At 57.8% G+C, this 21,788-nt stretch overlaps 1 protein-coding gene across 1 annotated transcript in view; it reads left to right on the top strand.

The window, feature by feature from the left end:
* LRP1 (LDL receptor related protein 1) overlaps positions 1-21,788 on the top strand; it is a 65,132-nt gene that overhangs the window by 10,944 nt on the left and 32,400 nt on the right. Inside the window, exons 8-24 of the mRNA XM_062510839.1 lie at positions 11,710-11,872; positions 12,812-13,034; positions 13,299-13,488; positions 14,568-14,711; positions 14,885-15,121; positions 15,272-15,452; positions 15,564-15,786; positions 16,682-16,871; positions 17,223-17,348; positions 17,443-17,583; positions 17,853-17,978; positions 18,179-18,295; positions 18,417-18,497; positions 19,414-19,464; positions 20,581-20,748; positions 20,949-21,131; positions 21,536-21,736. Of these exons, the coding sequence (XP_062366823.1) occupies positions 11,710-11,872; positions 12,812-13,034; positions 13,299-13,488; positions 14,568-14,711; positions 14,885-15,121; positions 15,272-15,452; positions 15,564-15,786; positions 16,682-16,871; positions 17,223-17,348; positions 17,443-17,583; positions 17,853-17,978; positions 18,179-18,295; positions 18,417-18,497; positions 19,414-19,464; positions 20,581-20,748; positions 20,949-21,131; positions 21,536-21,736 (2,745 nt within the window). The remainder of the gene's footprint in view (positions 1-11,709; positions 11,873-12,811; positions 13,035-13,298; positions 13,489-14,567; positions 14,712-14,884; positions 15,122-15,271; positions 15,453-15,563; positions 15,787-16,681; positions 16,872-17,222; positions 17,349-17,442; positions 17,584-17,852; positions 17,979-18,178; positions 18,296-18,416; positions 18,498-19,413; positions 19,465-20,580; positions 20,749-20,948; positions 21,132-21,535; positions 21,737-21,788) is intronic.

The following is a 21,788-nucleotide window of genomic DNA, read 5'->3' as shown; positions in this document are numbered from 1 at the left end:
CTGTGTGACAGGTTTTGGGATGGCAGTTCTTGCTTCTTTTGATCCCACCCTAAAAATTTGACCGAGTCCCACCCCAAAAAGTGACCAAGAACAAACTCCCAACACAAAGGTGCTTCTGTGGGTGCCACTGAGTCACAGTGTGAGTGGCTGGTGGCAGTTTCCTTCTGCTGGTGGCTCCGTGGCCAGAATGAGCGTGGTTCCAGCTCTGTGTCCTGATTGGGCTTGCTGGTCCCAGCTCTGCCAGTACAGGAGGGTTACTGGTTGGGATTTTGGTGCTCTCTGAGTCAGGCCCAAGGGGGGGGGGTCCCTATGGGCTTCCAGAACCTTCCCTGCCTGCACAGAGCAGTGGAGCTGGTGGGGTCCCCCCATGGGGAAAGCGGATGGGTGTCACAGCTGGAGAGCCGGGATGTGGGACACCATTCCTGTCACTGGCTTTATCCTTTGTCCGAGTCAGTCAGGGTGGAACTGGGGAATCTGGGGTTTGCAGTGGGTCACTGTCAGGTTTTTGCTTCCCTGGTGTCATCCCTTGCGGGGTGTCTTTTGCCTCCTAAAATTGGGGAAGCTTCCAGGGAGGCCTGAAGCAAGAGGGAACCCTTTTCCCCCACTTGTTGGATGAGCAATGTCTCGTCCAGCAAATTGGATGAACTCATATGAACGGATCTCTGCAAAAGAGTGAAGGTCTTGGGTGGATCTTGGAGCCCAGTGAAATTCTCTGCTGATGGCAGTGGGGTGTGAGCTGGGATCCTGGGGGTCCCAGGGGTCCTGGGGGTCCCGGGGTCTGTGTGTGGCTGGACTGGGCAGGCTGTGGGTGCTGCCGAGGGTGTGTATTCACAGTTAATTTAAGCTCACCCTGTGTATTTTTAGGGCAGGGTGTATTTTTAGGGAGAGGCCTCACCCTTTGCTCTCGCAGGCGATAACATGGCATTGGGCAGGACAGTGCTCAGTTTCCTGCTCCTCTCCTGGGATTTAGGGGGGGGTCTCTGGGATTTAGGGGGTCTCTGTTCTCTGAAGGCTCCCTCACAGTGAGGCTAGTTTATCAGCACAAAGGAAGTGGAGGAGTGAATTCCCCCGGTGCTGAGTCGGGTGCTGGGGGGTCAGGATGAAGAGATAATGTCACTCTCCAGCAGGACACTGTCGAGACCCATGAATCCAATTAGTGGTTTCCCTCTTTATTTGCTTCTTTATGGCATTATCTGCTCCCAGCAGGAGTGGGGCCTCCTTGGTGCCTGCTGCTAATGGGGCTTGAGCTGGCACCTGATGGGGGGAGATTGATGCTGAGGGGCTGGAAAGCAGCAGCTCCAGCTGCCAGAGGATGCTCGGTGCCACAGCCTGGCTCTGATAGCTCCCCTGCCTCCCTGTCCTGCTCCTCTCCTGCAGAGATTACTGTCACTTGTGCTGTGGGAGATGTGTTAAATGAAGGCTGTTAACAGCCCTTGGCACGACCCGCTGTCCTCAGAGCTTTGCTGTTCCCCTGGTCTTTTACACTCGCAAAGCTTTTTGCTCTCCACAAGCTCAGGAGCTGCGGCACTTCCCGCAGTGCTGCCCCCTTGGCTCCCACCTCGCTGCCCGTGGATATTTGTCACAGGCACTGATTTTCTCAGTTGATCTCAGCTGGCTGGTTCCCTACCCCCAGGTCTTTTTCTGGGGACACACTAAAAATCAGAGGCTGGTGAAGCCTTCCGTCCATTTCTCTTACAAAAATTCCTACTTCGTGTTGGAATTGGATAATTTCTCTCTGCCATCAGTCAGAGTGGGCTGGGGGGGGCTCTGGGCACCTCAGTGGGGCATGGTGCCAATGGCCAGGACAGGTGGGATGACGTGGTCCCTCACTCAGCAGGGGTCCAGCCCGTCCCCATCTCGGCAGGGACCTTGGAAGTGACACCATCCTGCCAGCCCTGGGAGCCCAGTGTCCCTCTGTGCTCACCCCCGTGATGAGGATGAGGCACAAGCGATGGCATGGGAAGGGCTCATCCTTCCTGCCAGCACTGAATTGTAACAAGGGGAGCTTGTCTTATCCTTCCTCCCATCCTGCTGTCCCTCTCCTCTGCTCCGTGTGACAATCCCGCAGTGTTCCTTTCTAGGAGGATCCTGGCAGGCATCGTGCTCAAGGACAGAGGCACGTGCCTGTGCCGAGGCTGCTCCGAGCCCTTGGAACATCGGGATGGCACAGGGGCGTTCACTGTGAGCCCCCTGTCAGCCCTGAGCCCCTATGGCATGGGGCAGGGGACAGCTGGGGACTGGGGCAGGGCTGTCACAGCTCCCCTTGGAACCTCTGTGCTCTGTGGCAGATCCTTGACCTCTGAGGACTTTGTGATCCTGTGGGTTTTCTCAACCAGATTCCAGCCTCCACGTGTTTCCCCAGACAATGTCCTTGTTTGTTTGGAGTTGGGCTTCCAAGGAATTTCAGAGCCAAACAGAGCACTAAAAAATAATAATTAAAATCGGTTGCTGGGCTCTTGTGTTGCTGCTTCCCATGTCCTGGATGGAGCGCTCTGCCTCCCCAGATTCCCCAGCTCTCCAAGCTTATCCTGCTGGCCTTGCCCCCCTCATCCTGGGGCTGTTTGTCTTCAAGGGATCACATCCTTGAGCAATCCTCATTGCTCAGCCATGGACCCAGGGCTGGGACAGCTGTGCTGGGGGATTTGTGCCTCCTTCCATTGGATTCATGTCCCTGTCCCCTAGAGGTGACAGCAGGAGGTGGGAGCACCTCCCTAGAGTGTGCACAGAGGCCAGGACCATCTTTAGGAGGCCACCTTTAGCTGGCAGCAGTCCAAAACTGTGCTGGTCACCTCTGGGCGTCCACAGTGGCGTTGACAGCGGCGTTAAATCCCCGTGTCCGGTGCGCTGTGATCGGGTGACACTCGGCTCTCAGGGGAAGGCAGGAGCCTTTTGCTTGGACTGTGGAAAAATACTGGGGAACACGTGTCAGGAGCCAGAGCGCTGGGCTTCCCCGTGGCTCTTGGGGTGGCTCCCTTGTGTCTCTTCCTTCCCCTTCCCCTTCCCCTTCCCCTTCCCCTTCCCCTTCCCCTTCCCCTTCCCCTTCCCCTTCCCCTTCCCCTTCCCCTTCTCATGCTCTTTAGCTTTTCTTTTCCCCTTTTCCGTGGCTTTTTGCACGGTCAGAACCAGGAGCTTGGTGATGCCAGGAAATGTATTTATTGTGCTGGGAGGTGTCAGGAGCTGGCCCTGCTTCATCCCAGCTCTGGTGCTGCTCCTTCCCAAGCCCAGCACTGCTCTCCCAGTCCAGCACTGCTCCTTCCCAGTCCCAGCACTGCTCCTTCCCAGTCGCAGCACTGCTCTCCCAGTCCAGCACTGCTCTCCCAGTCCAGCACTGCTCCTTCCCAAAACCAGCACTGCTCTCCCAGTCCAGCACTGCTCCTTCCCAGTCCCAGCACTGCTTCTTCCCAGTCCCAGCACTGCTCTCCCAGTCCAGCACTGCTTCTTCCCAGTCGCAGCACTGCTCTCCCAGTCCAGCACTGCTTCTTCCCAGTCCCAGCACTGCTCTTCCAGTCCAGCACTGCTCCTTCCCAGTCGCAGCACTGCTCTCCCAGTCCAGCACTGCTCCTTCCCAAAACCAGCACTGCTCTCCCAGTCCAGCACTGCTCCTTCCCAATCCCGGCACTGCTCTCCCAGTCCCAGCACTGCTCTCCCAGTCCAGCACTGCTTCTTCCCAGTCCCAGCACTGCTCTCCCAATCCCAGAACTGCTCCTTCCCAATCCCAGCACTGCTCTCCCAGTCCAGCACTGCTTTCCCAGTCCTAGCTCTGCTCCTTCCCAGTCCAGCACTGATCATTCCCAGTCCTGCACTGCTCCTTCCCAGTCCAGCACTGCTCATTCCCAGTCTCAACACTGCTCATTCCCAGTCCCAGCACTGATCCTTCCTGATCCCAGCAGTGTTCATTCCCAGTCCCAGCACTGCTCTCCCAGTCCCAGCACTGCTTTCCCAGTCCTAGCTCTGCTCCTTCCCAGTCCAGCACTGCTTTCCCAGGCAGAGCAGGCAGGAATTCTGCAGCCTGGCAGGATCCACGTGAGGCTGCTGGGAAAGAGCTGTGGAGGTGCTGTAATTTATTATTTCTCAATTTAAGGTTTGTTGTTTTCCTTTATAAAACAAGCCCCCAGGAAGGGGTTTGAAATATCAGGACATTTGATCCCGAGTGCATTATAAACCGTAAACACCAGCAATCTGGCCACCATTAAAACACCTTCCTGGGCAGCATCAATCCCATCCTGCCCAACTCAGAGGGTGTTTTCATTGACTCCATTTCAGCCCTGTCACTGGGAATGGCCTGTCCTGCTGCCAGCAGGCAGAGGAACTGTGGGCGCTGGGACAGATTGATTTCAGGGCAGTGTTGCTCTTCAGAGGAATCCAAGTACATTTCTTCCCCCACTTTGCATGGAAAGCTATTTTTCTTCCTTGCTGCCTCATCCTGGCCAAGAAAGAGGCTCCGACGTGAACTCACTTGGCAGGAGAGCGGGATGATTGGTAACTTCATCTCGTGGTTCCTTTCTGTTGGGTTTGGTTTTTTTTTAACTGTTTATGGCTGTTCTTGTGGCAGCGATGAAGGAAAACAGGAGCAGGGGCAGAGCAGAGGATGGAGGAGAGCAGGGAATAAATGGGAGCAGAGGAAAAATGGGACTCAGGGATAAATGGGAGCAGGACATGGAGGGGAGCAAAGGATAGGGGAGAGCAGGGATCAGCATGGATGGAAGCAGGGGCTGGACAGAGCAGGGAATGGGGGAAGCAGGGAATGGGGGGAGCAGGGAATGGGGGGAGCAGGGAATGGGGGGAAAAGGGAACGGGGGAGCAGGGGATGAATAAGAGCAGGGAATAGGGGGCAGCAGGGGATGGGTGGGAGAAAGGGATAAGGGAGAGCAGGGATTTGGTGGGAGCAGGGTATGAAGGAGAGCAGGAGCTGGAGCGAGCAGGGGATGGAGGGAACAGGGACTGAGGGCCATGTCTGGAGCCGTGCACTCACACCAGAGGACAGCACCATGATGGTGATTTTAATCAGTCTGTTAAAGATCTGACAGGACCCTGCTGTGGCTCTGCCCAGCACCTCTGACTCCCCTTACCTGGTGCTTCCCTTCACAGGGAACAGAAATAAATCTTCCAAGGGGACTGAGACCTCCCCCCCCACCAAGACCTGGTGGCAGGAGTGAGCTGCATTCCCACGTTGCTGGAGACAAAAGAGTGACATGAATGTCCTGAGTCATCAGGATGCTTGTGCCCAGGGATGGGTTTGCTTTCACATGGACCGCAGCGTGTCTGTCCCCGCGCACATCCGTCTGTCCCAGCACACATCTGTGTGTCCGACCCTCCCTGCCTTGTGCCAGGCTCACTGCAGAATCCCCTTGGGACCCTTCCTGCCTGTGCTGGCCCCATTTCTGCTTTCTGATCCCCCCCTCCCCCCAGATCACCCCAGTGACGGTCCCGGGTTCCAGTCGAGCCTGTGTCTCTCTCCTCTCACCCAGAAGGAAGCCAAGTGCCCTGTCCCTGCCTCGGCCTCTGTGGAATATTTGTGCCCATGGAATGGTCTCATTAAGGCAGAGTAATTAGCAGTCCCTTGGCTGCCCTCCACGCAGCCCAGAGCTCTCGTTCCTTCCCTGTTCCTGCTCTTCCCACCTCCGGTGCCTCAGCCAGGCTCTGCAGGGATGCTGTGGGGTTGAGCCAGGACACGGGGAGGAGTGAAAGTTTGGGGTGTCCCCACCCTGAGGAGCTGAAGACGGTGTCAGTGAGGGGCTGGAGAGGTGCCAGTGATCCCTTGGACATGGTTCCCCTTCAGATGCAGCCGTGGTGCTGCACTGGGGGTCCAAGGCACAGAGAGACACATGGGCTGGGGGTCTCAGGGCTCCCTGGAGTAGGACAGTGCTCCAGCATCTGTCCCCAGCCTGGGATGTCCCTCTGCGGGGGCTGCACAGCCCGGGGGTGCCGTGTCAACCCCAAGGAACGTTTGGCTTGTGCAGGGGCGGGCGTGAGTGTGCACAGAGCCCCAGGGATCCATCCCAGCACCGAGTCAGACATCCTGGCCGTGGGCCACCGGCTTCCACCCAGCGGTTCCTCCTCGCAGCTAAACATCTTAGTAGAGAGGGGGGTGAATTTATTTATTTTTGAGCCTGGTTTGCTGAGGGAACGAGGCTGACGTGACGGCCGTGGCCGTGTATGGTGGTGGCCGTCCCCTCTGCCGTCCCCTCCTGCCTTGCTGGGACACAAGGACTTGGCTGTTCCTGGGAGCAGAGGGGGTGTGCTGGACCCTCGGGGGCTCGGGGTGTCTGTCCAGCGTCCGGCGCCCTTCGGGGCGGGAGTTTGTCTTTGTGCTTGTCCTGTTAACATACTTCTAATTAAAGAAAATTGTCCCCAGGAGCAGTGTTTATCCACGGAGCGCGGTGCCGTCACAGAGACGGTCTTGTTCTCCCGGGGAGAGGATGTCTGTGGAGGGAAGAGGCAGAAATTCCTCCAGATTATGGTATTATGTAAATGTATCAAACGGATCATTCCCTATAAAAAAGGAAAGTAGGAAACCGATGTATTTGAGCAGCCCTGGGGAGCGCATTCCTGACGAGCCTCCGTTCCTGTGCTGCCGCTGGCGTTTCTGAGCCAGAACATTCGGCAACTTTTCCAAGCTGTTTTTGCACCGAGGCCGCGTGCCGGCAGCTCCAGGCACCCGGGGGGGCTCGTGGGGTGGCTGTCTGCCCGCCTGGGTGTCTCACTGGGTGGCAAGTTGGCCACAGCCCCTGCTTGCCCCCGCCTGGAGCAGGAGATGCGGTGTCTGCTGCTCTCCAAGCAGGATCTCCATGGGATGTGGTGTGGATGGGCAGCTCTGATGTTCTCTTAGAGCCTCCTGAGGAACTTGGGGTTTGTGTCAGAGCTGGTTCATCCTGGGAAAGCAAGAACTGGCTGTTGCTGTAGATGTGCGTTTATTGGACATCAGTATTCTTTATTTTTTCTTTATTATTCTTCATTTAAAGCCAGATGTTGGCAGCAGAGGTTGGTCCATCTCTGTTCTCTGCCCCAAGTGCTGGGGCAAGGGGGAAATCCTCACCAGAACGGGAAGGAGGATTTGATGTTGGAGTTCTGTGCCCAGCGATGTTTCTGGCTGCTTCAAGCAGAGCTGGGGCCTCTCCTGCCCACCATCCCTGTCCTGCTCTCCTGGGGGTGCTCCCTTGAGAGGTAGCTGGGAAGTTTCACCCAGACTTAGAATCATGGAATTATTAAGGTTAGAAAACCCCTCGAAGACCCTTGAGCCCAACCATCAAGTCAGTGATGCCAGGTCATCATTGAAGCATGTCCCCAGGTGCCACATCCACATGTTTCAGGAGGAATTTCTTCATGGAAAGGGTGGTCAGGCATTGGAAGAGGCTGCTTAGGGAGGTGGTGGAGTGCCCATCCCTGGAGATGTCTGAGGGGCAGCTGGACCTGGCACTCAGGGCTCTGTCAGGGATTGGTCACAGGTTGGACTCGATGGTCCTGTAGGGTTTTTCCAACCTCAAGGATTCTGGAATTCAGGGATTTTTTCTTTGCTGTGTTGGTTCCTGAGCTTGTTGAACCTTTGTGGATATAGGGGGTTTCTCCTTCTCCTCGCTCAGCTATGCAGGAGCTGCTGAGTGGCTGCGTCCCCCTCGCAGCTGTTTGGGGACTGTCGAAATCCCTGGTTTAATCCAAGGGAAGATTGTGTGTTTCCTTCCTCCTCCTGTCAGGCCACAATTGATGTGTTTGCAGACTGCACAGCAACTGATTCATGCAGAGCAAAGTTATGTGCTGGGTCAGCAAAGCTCCTTCCCCAAAAAACCCACACAGCCCTGCAGTGCCTCACTGGGAGTGGGATAAATCGGGTGGCCCAGGTTAAAGGAGGGAGAACCTCGGGCTGCAGCTCCAGTGGGAATTGTGGGGTCCATGAGCCACTTGTGTCAAGGAGTTCTTTGAGTGGGACTGTCCCATCTGGAGCTCTGGGATCCTGGAAGAAGAAGGACGTGGCCAGAGGGGGGCATGGAGATACTCTGAGGGCTGGAGAGCTCTGCCATGGAGCCAGGCTGGGAGGGCTGGGAGCTGAGAAGGCTCCAGAGAGAGCTCAGAACATCTTCCAGTACCCAAAGAGGCTCCAGGAGAGCTGGAGAAGGACTTGGGGCAGAGGCCTGGAGTGACAGGCACAGGGAATGGCTTCCCACTGACACAGAGCAGGGTTAGGTGGAATTTTGGGAAGAAATTCCTCCATGTGAGGGTGGTGAGGTCTTGGAATGGATTTCCCAGAGCAGCTGTCGCTGCCCCATCCCTGGAAGTGCCCATGACCAGGTTGGACAGGGCTTGGAGCAACGTAGGATAGTGGAAGGTGTCCCTGCCCATGGCAGGGGGGTGGAACAAGATGATCTTTAAGATCTCTTCTGACCCAAACCATTTTGGGATTCTGTGGGAAGGGAAAATCCAAGCAGAGTGTGACACGCAGAATTTTGTGGCAGGAACAGCTCGGTGGGGATCACTTGGGCCATGGCTGGTGTGAAACCAGGAAACAGCTGTGCTGTTTGGGGTTTGCTGAAGTTGCCAACCCATCTGTGTTGAGCAACTTTGATGAAGTTCTTGGTGCTCCCTCCATCTGCCCTCCTTGCTGGCAAGGCCACCTCCCCCCTGAGTGGGGCTGCTGGCCTAGACCCTATCCCCATGAGGTTTTTTGGCTGCCTCTCCCAGGAAGAGCCTTGGAAAGCCGACATTCCCCGCTCTCTGCCCCCACCAGCTCCCTTCCAAACGCTCTCAAATAAATAAATCTTGGGAAATGAGCGCGGTGTGTCGCAATCGCCCGAAACGCCCCACCGAGGTTGAGCAAGGAGGAGGAATTGATTGCAGGGTGGGAATTGGGGAGAGGCACCCGCGGGGGGCTGCAGGAGGGAGGGGAGGTGGTCTCTGCCCCCTGGATTCTGCATGGAAGTCATGTATGACCCCTCCAGGGGACGGGTTCATCCCTGCTGGTTCCCTCAGAGGGGCCCAAGGTGTGTTTTCATGGCCACACATGGCCATGGCAGCATCCCTGGGCTGCGAGAGGGGACACAGGGGGAGACTCTGTGCCCCCCACTCCCTCTCCAAAGATTGGGAAGGAGGGAAGTTAAGGTTTCTGCAGGCCAATGCCAGGGGTTAAAAATAGACATTTTCTAAATTAGCTTCCACCAAAAGTTCAAGAGGAAATCCAGGTTTAGCTGAGGCTAGAAGAAAGAGCTGAAAATAATAATAATAGTAATAATTATTATTATTGTAATGATGAGGAAAATAACAACAACAACGATGATGATGATGATGATAATAAAAAACATAAAAAGTGATTCCTGCGATGAACAGGGGAGGGTGGTGAGCAGGGAGAGAAGGAGCAAAGCTGGAAAACAAAAGCCTTTGAGGAGGGTAATGCTTTCCAGCTGCAAAAATACAGCCTGGGAGAGGAGCAAGTGCTTGCGTCACCCCCAGCCCCCTGGCCCTGTGCTCCCCTGCTCGGAGCTGGGGCCTGTCCGGAGACCTCCGGGTGGACCAGGACCCTCTGCTCCCATGGAAGAGGGGGCTGTGGCAGGATGGGTGGGAGGGCAGTGTGGGGCTGGAAGTCTGTGGCTTGTTTTGGCCGTTTTCCCTTTGGATTCCTCTTTGAGTGTTGGGCTGGACTCAGCTCTGGCTCAGATGGGCTCAGCTCCGGCTCGGAGGGAAAGGGGTGCTGGTGATGAGACAGAGATGGTTGGAGCCCCTCGAGGAGGAGAACCCGGGGGTCTGCAGCCGTGGGTGGAGGGCGAGGGCCCCTGTGCCTTTCTGCCAACGCTCCCCATCCGCCCCTGCTTGGATCGCTCCCGCGGTCCTGTGACTCTGACTCAGCCACGCAGGCGCCAGCCAAGACCTGCTTTTTTTGGGGAATTCTTGCACATCCCTTTGCTGAAGTGTTTCTCTCCCCGGCAGGGCCCTGCCGCCCCCTCCCCGCGTCACAGGGGGGTTTTGGGATGCTGGCTGGGTAGCAGGGGAGAGCGGTGGGTGCTGGTTGTGACAGCAGGACTCCATCTCAGGGACAGAACGTGGCCCTCGGCACCCCAGTGTACATTTTTAGGTGGTTTTTGCTCATCACAAACCCCTCTTGCCCCAGGAGTTGGGGTGGGGGGTCCTGGCTGGAGCAGGAGCCCCAGGAGCCCTATGCCAGCCCCAACACGTTGGGCAGCGCATTGGGAGCCCTGCTCTGGCCTCGGCTTGGGGTTGATGCTCATTCCTTGGCTCGGGCTGTTTCCACTTGTTTTTACGAGCTGCCTCTCGCCGGGTGGTGGCTGCGGGCGCCGTGGCCTCACCCTTCCGGAGGGGGGGTCACTGTCGGCATCGCCGCCAGCTGTGTGTCCCCATCCCTGTCCCCAGGGCCATGAAGGGCTGAGTGAGCTGGTCTGGATAACTCAGGGACAGGGGTTGGAGTTTGTGCACCCCGAATTCTCTGTGTGCTCATCCCATGGGCTCATCCCAGCACAGCAGTGTGGATGGACTCAGACGAGCCCCGGGAGCAGGGTGGGTGGGGGCATTGCAAAACCTCCTGGCTTGATTCATGTTTTCCCTCCCGAGCTCCTGCATTGGTTAATAATCAGTGGTGTCTGGCCTTGCTCCACTGGGGCTGTCTGGGTCTCACTGACCTTGGGGTGCTGGGGATGGGCGGCTGCTGTGCCCCTCTCCCTGCTCCTCCAGGGCTCTCTGGGTCTCACTGACCACAGGGTGCTCAGGCTGAGAGGTTGCTGTGCCCCATCCCTGCTCCTCCAGAGCTGTTCAAGTCCTGCTGGCCTTGTGGTCCTGGCGATGGGGGGGCTGCTGTGCCTCATCTCTGCTCCTTCCTCCAGGGCTCTCTGGGTTCCTCTGACCTCTGGGTCCTTCTGACCAGGGCTGCTGTGCCCCATCCCTGTCTGTGCTGGCTGTGGTGCTGCAGCACTGGGGATGTGGGGTCTTGTGGGGCACTAATCTTAAGGGCAGCTCTCCAGAGCACTTGGGATCTCTGGGATCTCTGCAGCCCCTCAGCCTGGCCTCTGGCCTGGTGGGCACAGGAGGGGCTGAGCAGCTCTGAGCACTGACCTGGTGGTGAGGCAGGAATTCAGGCACGTTGGGCTGATCCGATTTAACAGGCTTTCACTGGTTTAATTAAATACTCACACGCTGCGTGCCAGGTGCTTTCTCTCACCTGCTCTGGGCCCCGGGGTGTCCCTGCAGCTCTGGATTAGCTCTGCTCCCACCTTGCCCAGCAGGATCTGCCCTCGGCTCCCCCCGCTGCTATGTGTCCTGTCTGGGTGCTGCTGTTGGAGCCCCTTCCCCTTCCCTGCTGCCTGCTCCCTTCTCCAGCACCCACCTTGCAGAGCTTCCCCCTGCTCTGCTGGTATTCCTGTGGGATGAATTCCCAGTGTTTCTGCAGGATGCTCTCCTGGTGTTCACACCAGATGCTCTCCTGGTTGTGTGTGATTTCCCTGGCTTGTCTGGGGGCAGCAGGTCCCATTTCCCTGGGGAGCAGAGGATGGGTTGCCATGGGTGCCGTGGGTGCTGCGGGTGCCGTGGGTGCCGTGGGTGCCCTGTGGCTCCACGTGGGGTGAGCAGGGCAGATTCTTCATACTGGTGCAGGTCCCAGTGTGTTCATGGCTCCCATGGTCTCATTCCTCGGCCGTGTTGGTGTTTGTGATCCCGGGGAGCTTCTGGCTCTGTCCCTCCCTTCCTCACCCCCCCTCTCTCCCTCTCCCGGCGCAGATGTGGAGCAGATGGCCATCGACTGGCTCACAGGCAACTTTTACTTTGTGGATGACATCGATGACAGGATCTTCGTCTGCAACAAGAACGGGGATACCTGTGTCACACTGCTGGACCTGGAGCTGTACAATCCCAAGGGAATTGCACTGGACCCAGCTATGGGGTGAGTCCTGGGAATTCACTGCCCTTGGGGACAACTGGCAAGGGTGGCCTGTCCCTCTGGGGTGGGGGCTTTCCTGTACTTCTGTGAGCACTCTCTGCCTGGACACTTCCCACCCAGCCTGCCCTGGCTGCAACTGTGCAGGGCTCAGTCCTGCAGGACTTGCCTGGTCCAGCTCAGGATAAGCCACTGCTTCCAGCTCATGCCACACAGTGGGGTCACAACTTTCTTCAGCTCTTGGGAGCTGAAGTGGCTCCATGCATGACCAGAGCAGCTCCCTTGTGCCCATGTGCCATGCCAGCCACTGCCTTCTGCACAGCCCTGAGGATGGGGATGCCAGGATGCTGAATCATGGGAGCAGCTCAGGGCACACACAGCAGCTGCCAACCCCCAGGAGCTGGGAGCTGGTGTGGCTGAGGCCACGATGGGCAGAGCAGAGTAACCACTAAGGAGGAAAATTCCCCCCTCACCAGCTGCTTTCCTGATGGGCACTTCCCTCCTGGCTCAGATGGAAAAAGCTGGTGTTATTAAGCAGAAAATTTGGAGTATTTCATATAAACAAACAAATATCGCAGAGGATCCTGGAGAGACACTCCAGGCTTGAGCAAGGCTGGTGCAGACAAGCCCCATAGGTAACTGAGTTAAGTCCCTTGGGCTCTGAGGTGGCAGTGCTGATCCCTGGCTGTGCTGTGCTGTGTTGGGAAGCACCATGCTGCGGGTAGGACGGCTCTGGGACGCACAGGCAGCTGCCTCAGGTTGTGTTTTAACACGTACAATCCCATGTGTGCCTGTGGGCTTCTGCCAGTGACACCAACACATCTGAACCTCCCAGGAGCTCTGTGCCAGACCCCAGCCATCCCCGAGGGAATCCACACATCCATATCCTCCCTGTCCCAGAGCTCATCCTGGCTCTGAGCTCCCTCCTCTGCTCTTTTCTCACAGCAAGGTGTTCTTCACTGACTACGGGCAGATCCCCAAGGTGGAGCGCTGTGACATGGATGGGCAGAACCGCACCAAGCTGGTGGACAGCAAGATCGTCTTCCCTCATGGCATCACCTTGGACCTGGTGAACCGCCTGGTGTACTGGGCCGATGCCTACCTGGACTACATCGAGGTGGTGGACTACGAGGGCAAGAACAGGCACACCATCATCCAGGGCATCCTGGTGAGTGGGTTTGGGGCAGAGGGTTGGTATCAGTGTCCTGGGTGCCGCTGGTCTGCAGTTGTGACTTTAGTGGTCCAGCAAAGAACGTGCTGGGCACTGAGCGTGGTCCTGCTGAGGATGATTTTGTGCCCATGATGGATATGACCACAGTGATGGCCAATGATGCACAAAAGCCATCAGGTGGGATCAGGAGTTTTGCACATCTCAGAGCCCAGCTCTCACAACTCCTAAATCCCTTGTGGACACCCACCTGGTATCTTCCAGATCGAACACCTGTACGGGCTGACCGTCTTTGAGAATTACCTGTACGCCACCAACTCGGACAACGCCAACGCCCAGCAGAAAACCAGCGTCATCCGTGTCAACCGCTTCAACAGCACCGAGTACCAGGTGGTGACACGCGTGGACAAGGGTGGAGCGCTGCACATCTACCACCAGCGGCGCCAGCCCACAGGTGGGACGCTCACTTGGGAATAGCAGCTCCCTGTTTCCTCAGCCAGGGGCTTGGGTGGGATTTCAGGAAGAATTTTTCCGTGGAAAGGGTGGTCCGGTGTTGGAAGGGATTGCTCAGGGAAGTGGTAGAGTGACCATCCCTGAGGGTGTCTAAGGAATGCGGATGTGGCACTCATTGCTCTGGTTGGGTTGACAAGGTGGGGATTGCTCACAGGTTGGACTCAGTGGTCTTGGAGGTCTTTTCCAACCTCAAGGATTCTGGAATTCCTTCTCCCCAGACCCCTGGGGGCTGCTGAACATAGTGGGGTGCCCCCCTTTTCCTGTTAGCACTCTCTTCCTTTGAGAGCTCCATGGTTTATGGATCATGAACAGTACAGAGATGTGGGAGCAGATATTGATGGTCCCTCTTACTGTCTGTCCCCACTGCCAGCATGTTCACCCCTGTGCTCCCCAGCACCGAGGGATTTCCAGGGAGTTGAAAAGCTCCAGTGCTGCACTGACTCCTCCCTGCATCCATCCCTGCCTGCCTCCTCCACCCCCAGCACCCCCAGCACCTTTCTGCAGTTAATCAGTTTACTCCTTTAAAATCCTCTTAGTGTCTACAGCCTTCTTGGCATTTTCCAGAATATAAAATTAATCAGGAGATTTCTGAGTGGGGAAGAAGGAGTGTGATTAAGGGGCTCTCCGGGTGGTGCTGGCTGTCCCTGCTCCTGGGACTTGTCCCACCGGTGCAGCAGGATGGGGCAGTGTGGCCATGTGGCTGTGGTGGTGTGCTGGGGCATGCTGGCTTCTCCCCAGGGATCCTTCCCATGGGAAAATCCTTTCCTCTCTGTGCTGTCCTGTGCTGTGCTCAGCCCTTCCCTGTCCATCTGGGAGCTCCTGGGAGGAATGAGCCCCACTAAAGCCCAGGGAGGACCCAATGAGGGCATCCCCACATCCCTGCAGTTGCAGTCCCGTGTCCCTGAAATTTCCGTGAAATTTCCAGTCCCAACCCCGTGCCCCTGACCCCCCCCACCAGCCCCATGCCCCTATCCCCCCACCCTGTGCCCCTGGCTGCTGCAGCCCTGCTCTGTGTTTCAGTGCGGAGCCACGCCTGCGAGCCGGATCAGTTTGGGAAGCCGGGAGGCTGCTCTGACATCTGCCTGCTCGGGAACAGCCACAAGAGCCGGACCTGCCGCTGCCGCTCCGGGTTCAGCCTGGGCAGTGATGGGAAATCCTGCAAAAGTGAGTGCTGCCCTTCCTGGCGGAATATAGGGGGCGAGGGCCTGGAGCCGCGGGCTCTGTGTTCCCTGCAGGGAACACAGCTTGCTGCTGTGACCCCACTGCACCACCAGTGCCACCCCCAAGGCACTGCCCCAGCCCTGTTGGTGGCCATGGCTGTCCCTGTCTCTTCACAGAGCCTGAGCATGAGCTGTTCCTGGTGTATGGGAAGGGACGTCCTGGCATCATCCGTGGGATGGACATGGGTGCCAAGGTGCCAGATGAGCACATGATCCCCATCGAGAACCTCATGAACCCCCGGGCCCTGGACTTCCACGCTGAGACTGGCTTCATCTACTTTGCTGACACCACCAGCTACCTCATTGGGCGCCAGAAGATTGATGGCACGGAGAGGGAGACCATCCTGAAGGACGGTGTGTGGCCAAGGGGCCTGGCCCGTGCCCGTGGGGCTGGGCATCCATCATCCCAATTGGTCTAGGTTGGGATTGGGCACCGTTTGGAGCTGTTGCTTCCACTTTTTGCCTCCCAGCTGGTGTCAAACCCACTCTGCTTTTCCCCCAAAGGCATCCACAATGTGGAGGGGATCGCCGTGGACTGGATGGGGAACAACCTGTACTGGACAGATGACGGCCCCAAGAAGACCATCAGTGTGGCACGGCTGGAAAAGGCTGCCCAGACACGGAAGACGCTGATCGAGGGGAAGATGACGCATCCCCGTGCCATCGTGGTGGATCCCCTGAATGGGTGAGGGTGCCTGGCTGGGCAGGGCTGGCTGGTGGGGCCATGGGGGCGTGGTTGGGTCTTGTAATGAGCCTGTGGTGGCCAGGCCAAGACTCAGCTTAGTGTCCATGGCAGGTGGATGTACTGGACAGACTGGGAGGAGGATCCCAAGGACAGCAAGAGGGGCAAGATTGAGAGGGCCTGGATGGATGGTTCCAACCGCAACATCTTCATCACCTCCAAGACTGTCCTGTGGCCCAACGGGCTGAGCCTGGACATCCCAGCCAAGATCCTGTACTGGGTGGACGCTTTCTATGACCGAATCGAGATGGTTTATCTCAATGGCACCGAGAGGAAGGCAAGTGGGGGTCCAGTGGCCCTGGCACACTGACCACCCACAGCACTGGGGCAGCTGAGCCATGGCTGCTCTCCTCTCCTCTCCTCTCCTCTCCTCTCCTCTCCTCTCCTCTCCTCTCCTCTCCTCTCCTCTCCTCTCCTCTCCTCTCCTCTCCTCTCCTCTCCTCTCCTCTCCTCTCCTCTCCTCTCCTCTCCTCTCCTCTCCTCTCCTCTCCTCTCCTCTCCTCTCCTCTCCTCTCCTCTCCTCTCCTCTCCTCTCCTCTCCTCTCCTCTCCTCTCCTCTCCTCTCCTCTCCTCTCCTCTCCTCTCCTCTCCTCTCCTCTCCTCTCCCCTTCCTGTCCCTGTCCCTGTCTGTTGGATTTTGCCCTTTTTTGACCTAGAGATGGAGCAACTGAGAGGCGTTTTAAAAAACTTTTATTCCATTTTCAGTCTCATATAAAGGGCAAAACAATACAGATGTTATAATTCACTCCATCACAATCAAAAGCCAACTATTTCCTAATTACAATACACTATAAGCATTTCTTGGCCTATCAGCTTTTGTCACATCATGCTGTAAAATGCCTTAAAGCAAATAATCTAAAATCACCACTCATGGATTCTATTACAATGCATCTTTCATAGTTCTATTTCTCCAAAGTATCTAATCTTATTTAGAAAGCCATCCTTTAAAACTTTTTTCCAACTCCCTTTCTCTCTCAACAATATCTGTCCTATTCCATAGCATTTCTAAATCTCCAAGCATTTCTTATCTCCAAGTTTACATACAAATACATAATATAAGCCTGTCAGACCCTAAGAACTCTCTACAAATCCATTTCCCACACCTACCCCTGTCTCTGTCCCTGAGTGCCCATCCCAGCTAACGGAGCCTCTCTGCCTCCCTGCACCCACAGATCGTGTATGAGGGCCAGGAGCTGAACCACGCCTTTGGGCTGTGCCACTACAGCAATTTTCTGTTCTGGACTGAGTACCGCAGTGGCAGCATCTACCGGCTGGACCAGGCCTCCAAGGCTGTGAGCCTGCTCCGCAACGAGCGCCCGCCCATCTTCGAGATCCGCATGTACGATGCACAGCAGCAGCAAGGTGAGGGGGCACGAGGGGCTGGGCTTGGAGGGATAGGGCTGGGGGGTGAGTCTGAGCTGCCTAAGCATCCCCTCATCTCTTTTTTGCTCTCTAAGCCGTCCCCGTGCTCCTTGATTTTCTTTCCTGTTGCTCATGCTCTGCCCTTGCAGCCTTCCCTCTTTTTCCCACCCTAATTCCATCGGGCTCTGATCACTGAGGGGTCCCCGTGGCGTCACCTGGGGTCTCCAGCTGGCTTTTACCTGTGGCTGCTGTCGAGAGAGTCCAGGGGGCTGGGGGCTCCCAGCACACCCGTGGGTCTGCAGGGGTCCCTGGGTACTGAGGTGCCATCTCCTCACTGCTTTGCCTCCACAGTGGGCTCCAACAAATGTCGTGTCAACAACGGGGGCTGCAGCAGCCTGTGCTTGGCCACCCCCCGGGGCCGCCAGTGTGCTTGTGCTGAAGACCAGATCCTGGGGCAGGACTCTGTCACCTGCCAGGGTAGGCTCCCCTGGGACCCTCGTGGGGACTCTCCCCATGGGAAGTTTCACTTGGTCACCTGGTTAAAATCCTGCCTGTGCTTTCCCCTTGGCAGCCAATCCATCCTACATCCCCCCGCCGCAGTGCCAGCCCGGGGAGTTCGCCTGCAAGAACAATCGCTGCATCCAAGAGCGCTGGAAATGCGACGGGGACAACGACTGCCTGGACAACAGCGACGAGGCCCCCGAGCTCTGCCGTGCGTGACCCCTCCTGCATGGTGGGATTTGGGCTGAGGCTCCCCCAGATATGGGGGCAGTGGTTGGGGTAGGGTTGGGTAGCCAGGACCCCTCTGTCCCCTCTCCAACTCGAGGAGAGGAGGAGGTATAGGAGGAAAACGTTGATTGAGATTCTGATCCTAAATTTGAGGCTCTAGCCTGTTTCTGTCCCAGTTTTTCTCTTTGTTGGACATTGAGGAGGGATGGGGTGGGATAAGGGGCAGGTCCTGAGTATGGTTTCCCCTCACAGACCAGCACACCTGCCCTTCAGACCGCTTCAAGTGCAAGAACAACCGCTGCATCCCCAACCGCTGGCTCTGCGATGGGGACAACGACTGTGGGAACAACGAGGACGAGTCCAACTCCACCTGCTCAGGTGAGGACACTGCCTTGTCTTCAAGGAGTCTCAGGAGAGCCCATGCTGAGCCACTGCCTAAGGTTTTGGGGTCTCACATGTGCCTGCACTTTGGCTTTGCACCTGGGCCTTGCAGGAGCCCAGGGGCTTGTTCCCCATCTTCCCCTGGCAAAACAAGGTACCGTGGGCCATTAACACTCCCATCTGTCCCTCCTGGCCAGCCCGGACCTGCTCCCCCAACCAGTTCTCCTGCGCCAGTGGCCGTTGCATCCCCATCTCCTGGACGTGTGACCTGGACGATGACTGCGGGGATCGCTCTGACGAGTCTGCCTCGTGTGGTGAGCTGGGACTGGGGGCACTGGGGGCACTGGGGGCACGGAGCTCTGCCCGGGGCTGTGAGGGTTGGGGTGTACAGGAGGTGTCCCTCATGCTGATGGTGCCTCTGCCTCCTCTCCTCAGCCTACCCGACCTGCTTCCCCCTGACACAGTTCACCTGCAACAACGGGCGCTGCATCAACATCAACTGGCGCTGTGACAACGGTGAGGACCCGGCCCCCTGGTGCTCCCAAGGGGATGGCGAGACCTGAGGTGGGGGTGCAGCCTGGCAGGGACCCCATTTTGGCAGTTTGGGCCAGTTCTCATCATGTGCTGAAGGGCAGAGCCCAGGCCTCAACGGGGCCCAAAGCTGAGCCCATCCTGCAGCCCCCAGCCCCGTATTTCCCTTGGCTGTGTTGGGGCAGGGAGAGCTGCAGGAATAACCTGGCAGGGATTATTCCAGACCTTGGCATCCTTTGCAAGGTTTCCAAAACTCTGCTGGAACCAAGCATGGCATGGCCAGAGCTGCTGGTGGGGCTGAGCAGGGAAGGCAGGACAGTTCTCCCAGACAGCTCCCATCAGCCCTTGGACCTTACCAGGGCTGGGCCTGGGACAGAGGGTTTGCCCCAAGGTTGCTTTCCTTTCCCACAAGTTTCTTTCAGTCTTTGAGCTGCCCTGCCTTGTTAGGAATAATTAGTGTCTTCAGACCAGGCGAGACACTGGTGCCTGGCTGAGCAGAGCTGTGGGTGCAGGACTCTCCCTGGAGTCTTCCTGAGCTCCCTTGGAGCTGGCCTTGCCAAGGGATGGTCCCTTCTTCTGGGATCCCCCACTGTGGAGGCCAGGCCTTGGCATGGAGCCCCTTGTGCAGCCCTGAGCATTGCCAGGTGCCCGGGGCAGGAGCTGCAGTGCCACAAGGGTACCTGCACCCTGACTGCCCTCTGCTCCCCCATCACCCTCCCCTGCTTCTGGTCTCGCCTCCCAGGCTGCCCTGTGCCTCTGTGTGTCTGTGTGTCCGTGTGTCCATGTCCGTGTCCGTGTCCCGGTGTCTCTGTGCCACCCGCTGTGCGTGTGCTGTGTTTGTCACTGTGCTGTGTTGTTTGTCACCGTGCCCACGCTCCTGTCTGGTGGTTCTGTGTTTCAGAAAAAGATTGTGGGGATGGCTCTGACGAAAAGAACTGTCCAAAGCCTACCGGTTAGTGCATAGATCAACATGCACCAGACCCCCACCTGGCCCCCCCAGCCCCCAGCACAGCCCCTCCAGAGGGCTGTGAGCCCCAGGGGCTGCTGCTCTGGACACTGGCAATGCTCCCCACCCTCTCTGGCAATGCCCCCCGTGCTTCTGGCAATATCCCCCAGCTCTCCAGCAATGTCCCCCATGCTCCCAGCATCAGGAGGGATGTGCCAGGTGCCACAGAGTCACTGTTCCTGCCAGCTCACTGAGCAGAGCCACTTGGGAAGCTCCTCTCGGTGGGAGCCTGGAAAGGACAAGGGTTGCAAGTGCAGGAGTTGAGCTGCTGGAGAGGCCACATGGCAGCTGGCAGTGCCATTGTCCCCATCAGTGCCACTGTCCCCACCAGTGCCATCGTCCCCATCACTGCCACTGTCCTTATCAGGGGTCCTTATCAGTGTCATCATCCCCATCAGTACCATTGTCTCCATAGTGCCACTGTTCCCATCAGTGTCATCATCCCCATCAGTGCCATCATTCCCATCAGTGCCATCAGCCTTGTGCCCATCTTGAGGCACCAGGAAGCAAATATCCTTGACCAGTCCCAGGTAGGGCATCCACAGTGGAGCCCTGTGGTGGTCCCAGTGCAGGCCCCCTGTGCCAGGCAGGCAGAGGGGTTGCATTGCCAGTGTCCAGGTACCCTCAGACCAAACCTCCCCCACAACAGGCGTGGGGTTTTCCTCCAGGCAATCCGACCCCCTCTAATTGGCTGCCCCAGTCCCCCTCCCCATGGGTGCACCCCCAAAGGAGCACCCGTCCCCCAGCCCCGCTCCGCCCGGAGTGGAGCCCCCTGTGGCGCTGGGCACCCAGGGCCCCCCCAGGTTCATGGCTGATCTATGCAGTTTCTGTGTTTCATTTTCTCTGTGTGCTGCTGGTGCTGTGGGGTGGGAGGGCCGGGGGTCTCCAGCCCGTGATGGAGAGGGGCTGCTGTCACCCCACGTCCCGTCTGCCGGCGTGGCCTGTCCGGTCCCTGTTGTTCCCTGCTTCCCCTGGCAAGGGGTCTCTGCTGTCCTCCCTCCTGCCAGCCCCCTCCTATCCGGGCACCTGCTGACCCCCTGCCCGCCCTGCTTCCCTCTCCAGACAACGACTGCGGGGACAACAGTGACGAGGCTGGCTGCAGCCACTCCTGCTCCAGCAACCAGTTCAAGTGCAACAGCGGGCGCTGCATCCCCGTGCACTGGACCTGCGATGGGGACAACGACTGCGGCGACTACAGCGACGAGACCCACGCCAACTGCACCAACCAGGGTGAGCCCTAGTATTGCCCAAACAGCCAAACCCTTTCCCGGGCAGAACTGCCCTGCTTCTAGGAAGGGAATTCTGCAGCCTTCTCAGTGCCCAGATCCCCCTCCAGCTGTTTCCTTGCTGGCTGAGTGCCTGGTTCCTGCCCAGCTCTGGAGCCCCCCAGCTCTGCGAGGTGCAGGCAGTGAGCATTGCCCTCCCCACAGCCACACGCCCGCCTGGGGGCTGCCACACGGATGAGTTCCAGTGCAGGCTGGACGGGCTGTGCATCCCCATGCGCTGGCGTTGTGATGGTGACACAGACTGCATGGACTCCAGCGATGAGAAGAACTGTGAGGGGGTCACCCACGTCTGCGACCCCAACGTCAAATTCGGCTGCAAGGACTCGGGTGAGAGCTGGGGCCAGGGTATCCCACCTGGGGGTGCTGGACTGTACTTGGTGCCTGGATGATGGGGAAACACAACCGGCCAGCCCATGAACCATCATCCTGATGGATGGTGTCATTATCACATCCCTTCTCCCCTTCTCTGAGGAAGGGACTGGGACACGCTTTGGTGGGCTGGGGACAAGGGTGGAGGGACTCCAGTTCTGGGGCTGATGCTCTGAGCCCCCAGTGCTCCCAAGTGTTTCCTCCGGACCCTTCCCTGACCTGTCCCATCTGGGCCAGCTCTGGTCCAACTTCTGGGGAACCCTGAGCTACTCTAACACCCCCATACCCCCTGTACATGGGATAACATCTGGAAATGCTGGAATAACGTCCCTTCTGGTTCTGCTCTGCCCCCTCCCCATCAGCCCGGTGCATCAGCAAGGCCTGGGTCTGTGATGGGGACAGCGACTGCGAGGACAACTCTGACGAGGAGAACTGTGAGTCCCTGGTGTGCAAACCCCCTTCACACACCTGTGCCAACAACACCTCCATCTGCCTGCCCCCTGAGAAGCTCTGCGATGGCTCCGATGACTGCGGCGACGGCTCTGATGAGGGCGAGCTCTGCGGTGAGTGTGTGGCCGGATGTGGGGACACGGGGTGACCCAGGAGAGGGACGAA

The sequence above is a fragment of the Cinclus cinclus genome, chromosome 30, assembly GCF_963662255.1.
Source record: "Cinclus cinclus chromosome 30, bCinCin1.1, whole genome shotgun sequence".
Taxonomy (NCBI): Eukaryota; Metazoa; Chordata; class Aves; order Passeriformes; family Cinclidae; genus Cinclus; species Cinclus cinclus.
This window is presented reverse-complemented; position numbering and strand designations above follow the sequence as displayed.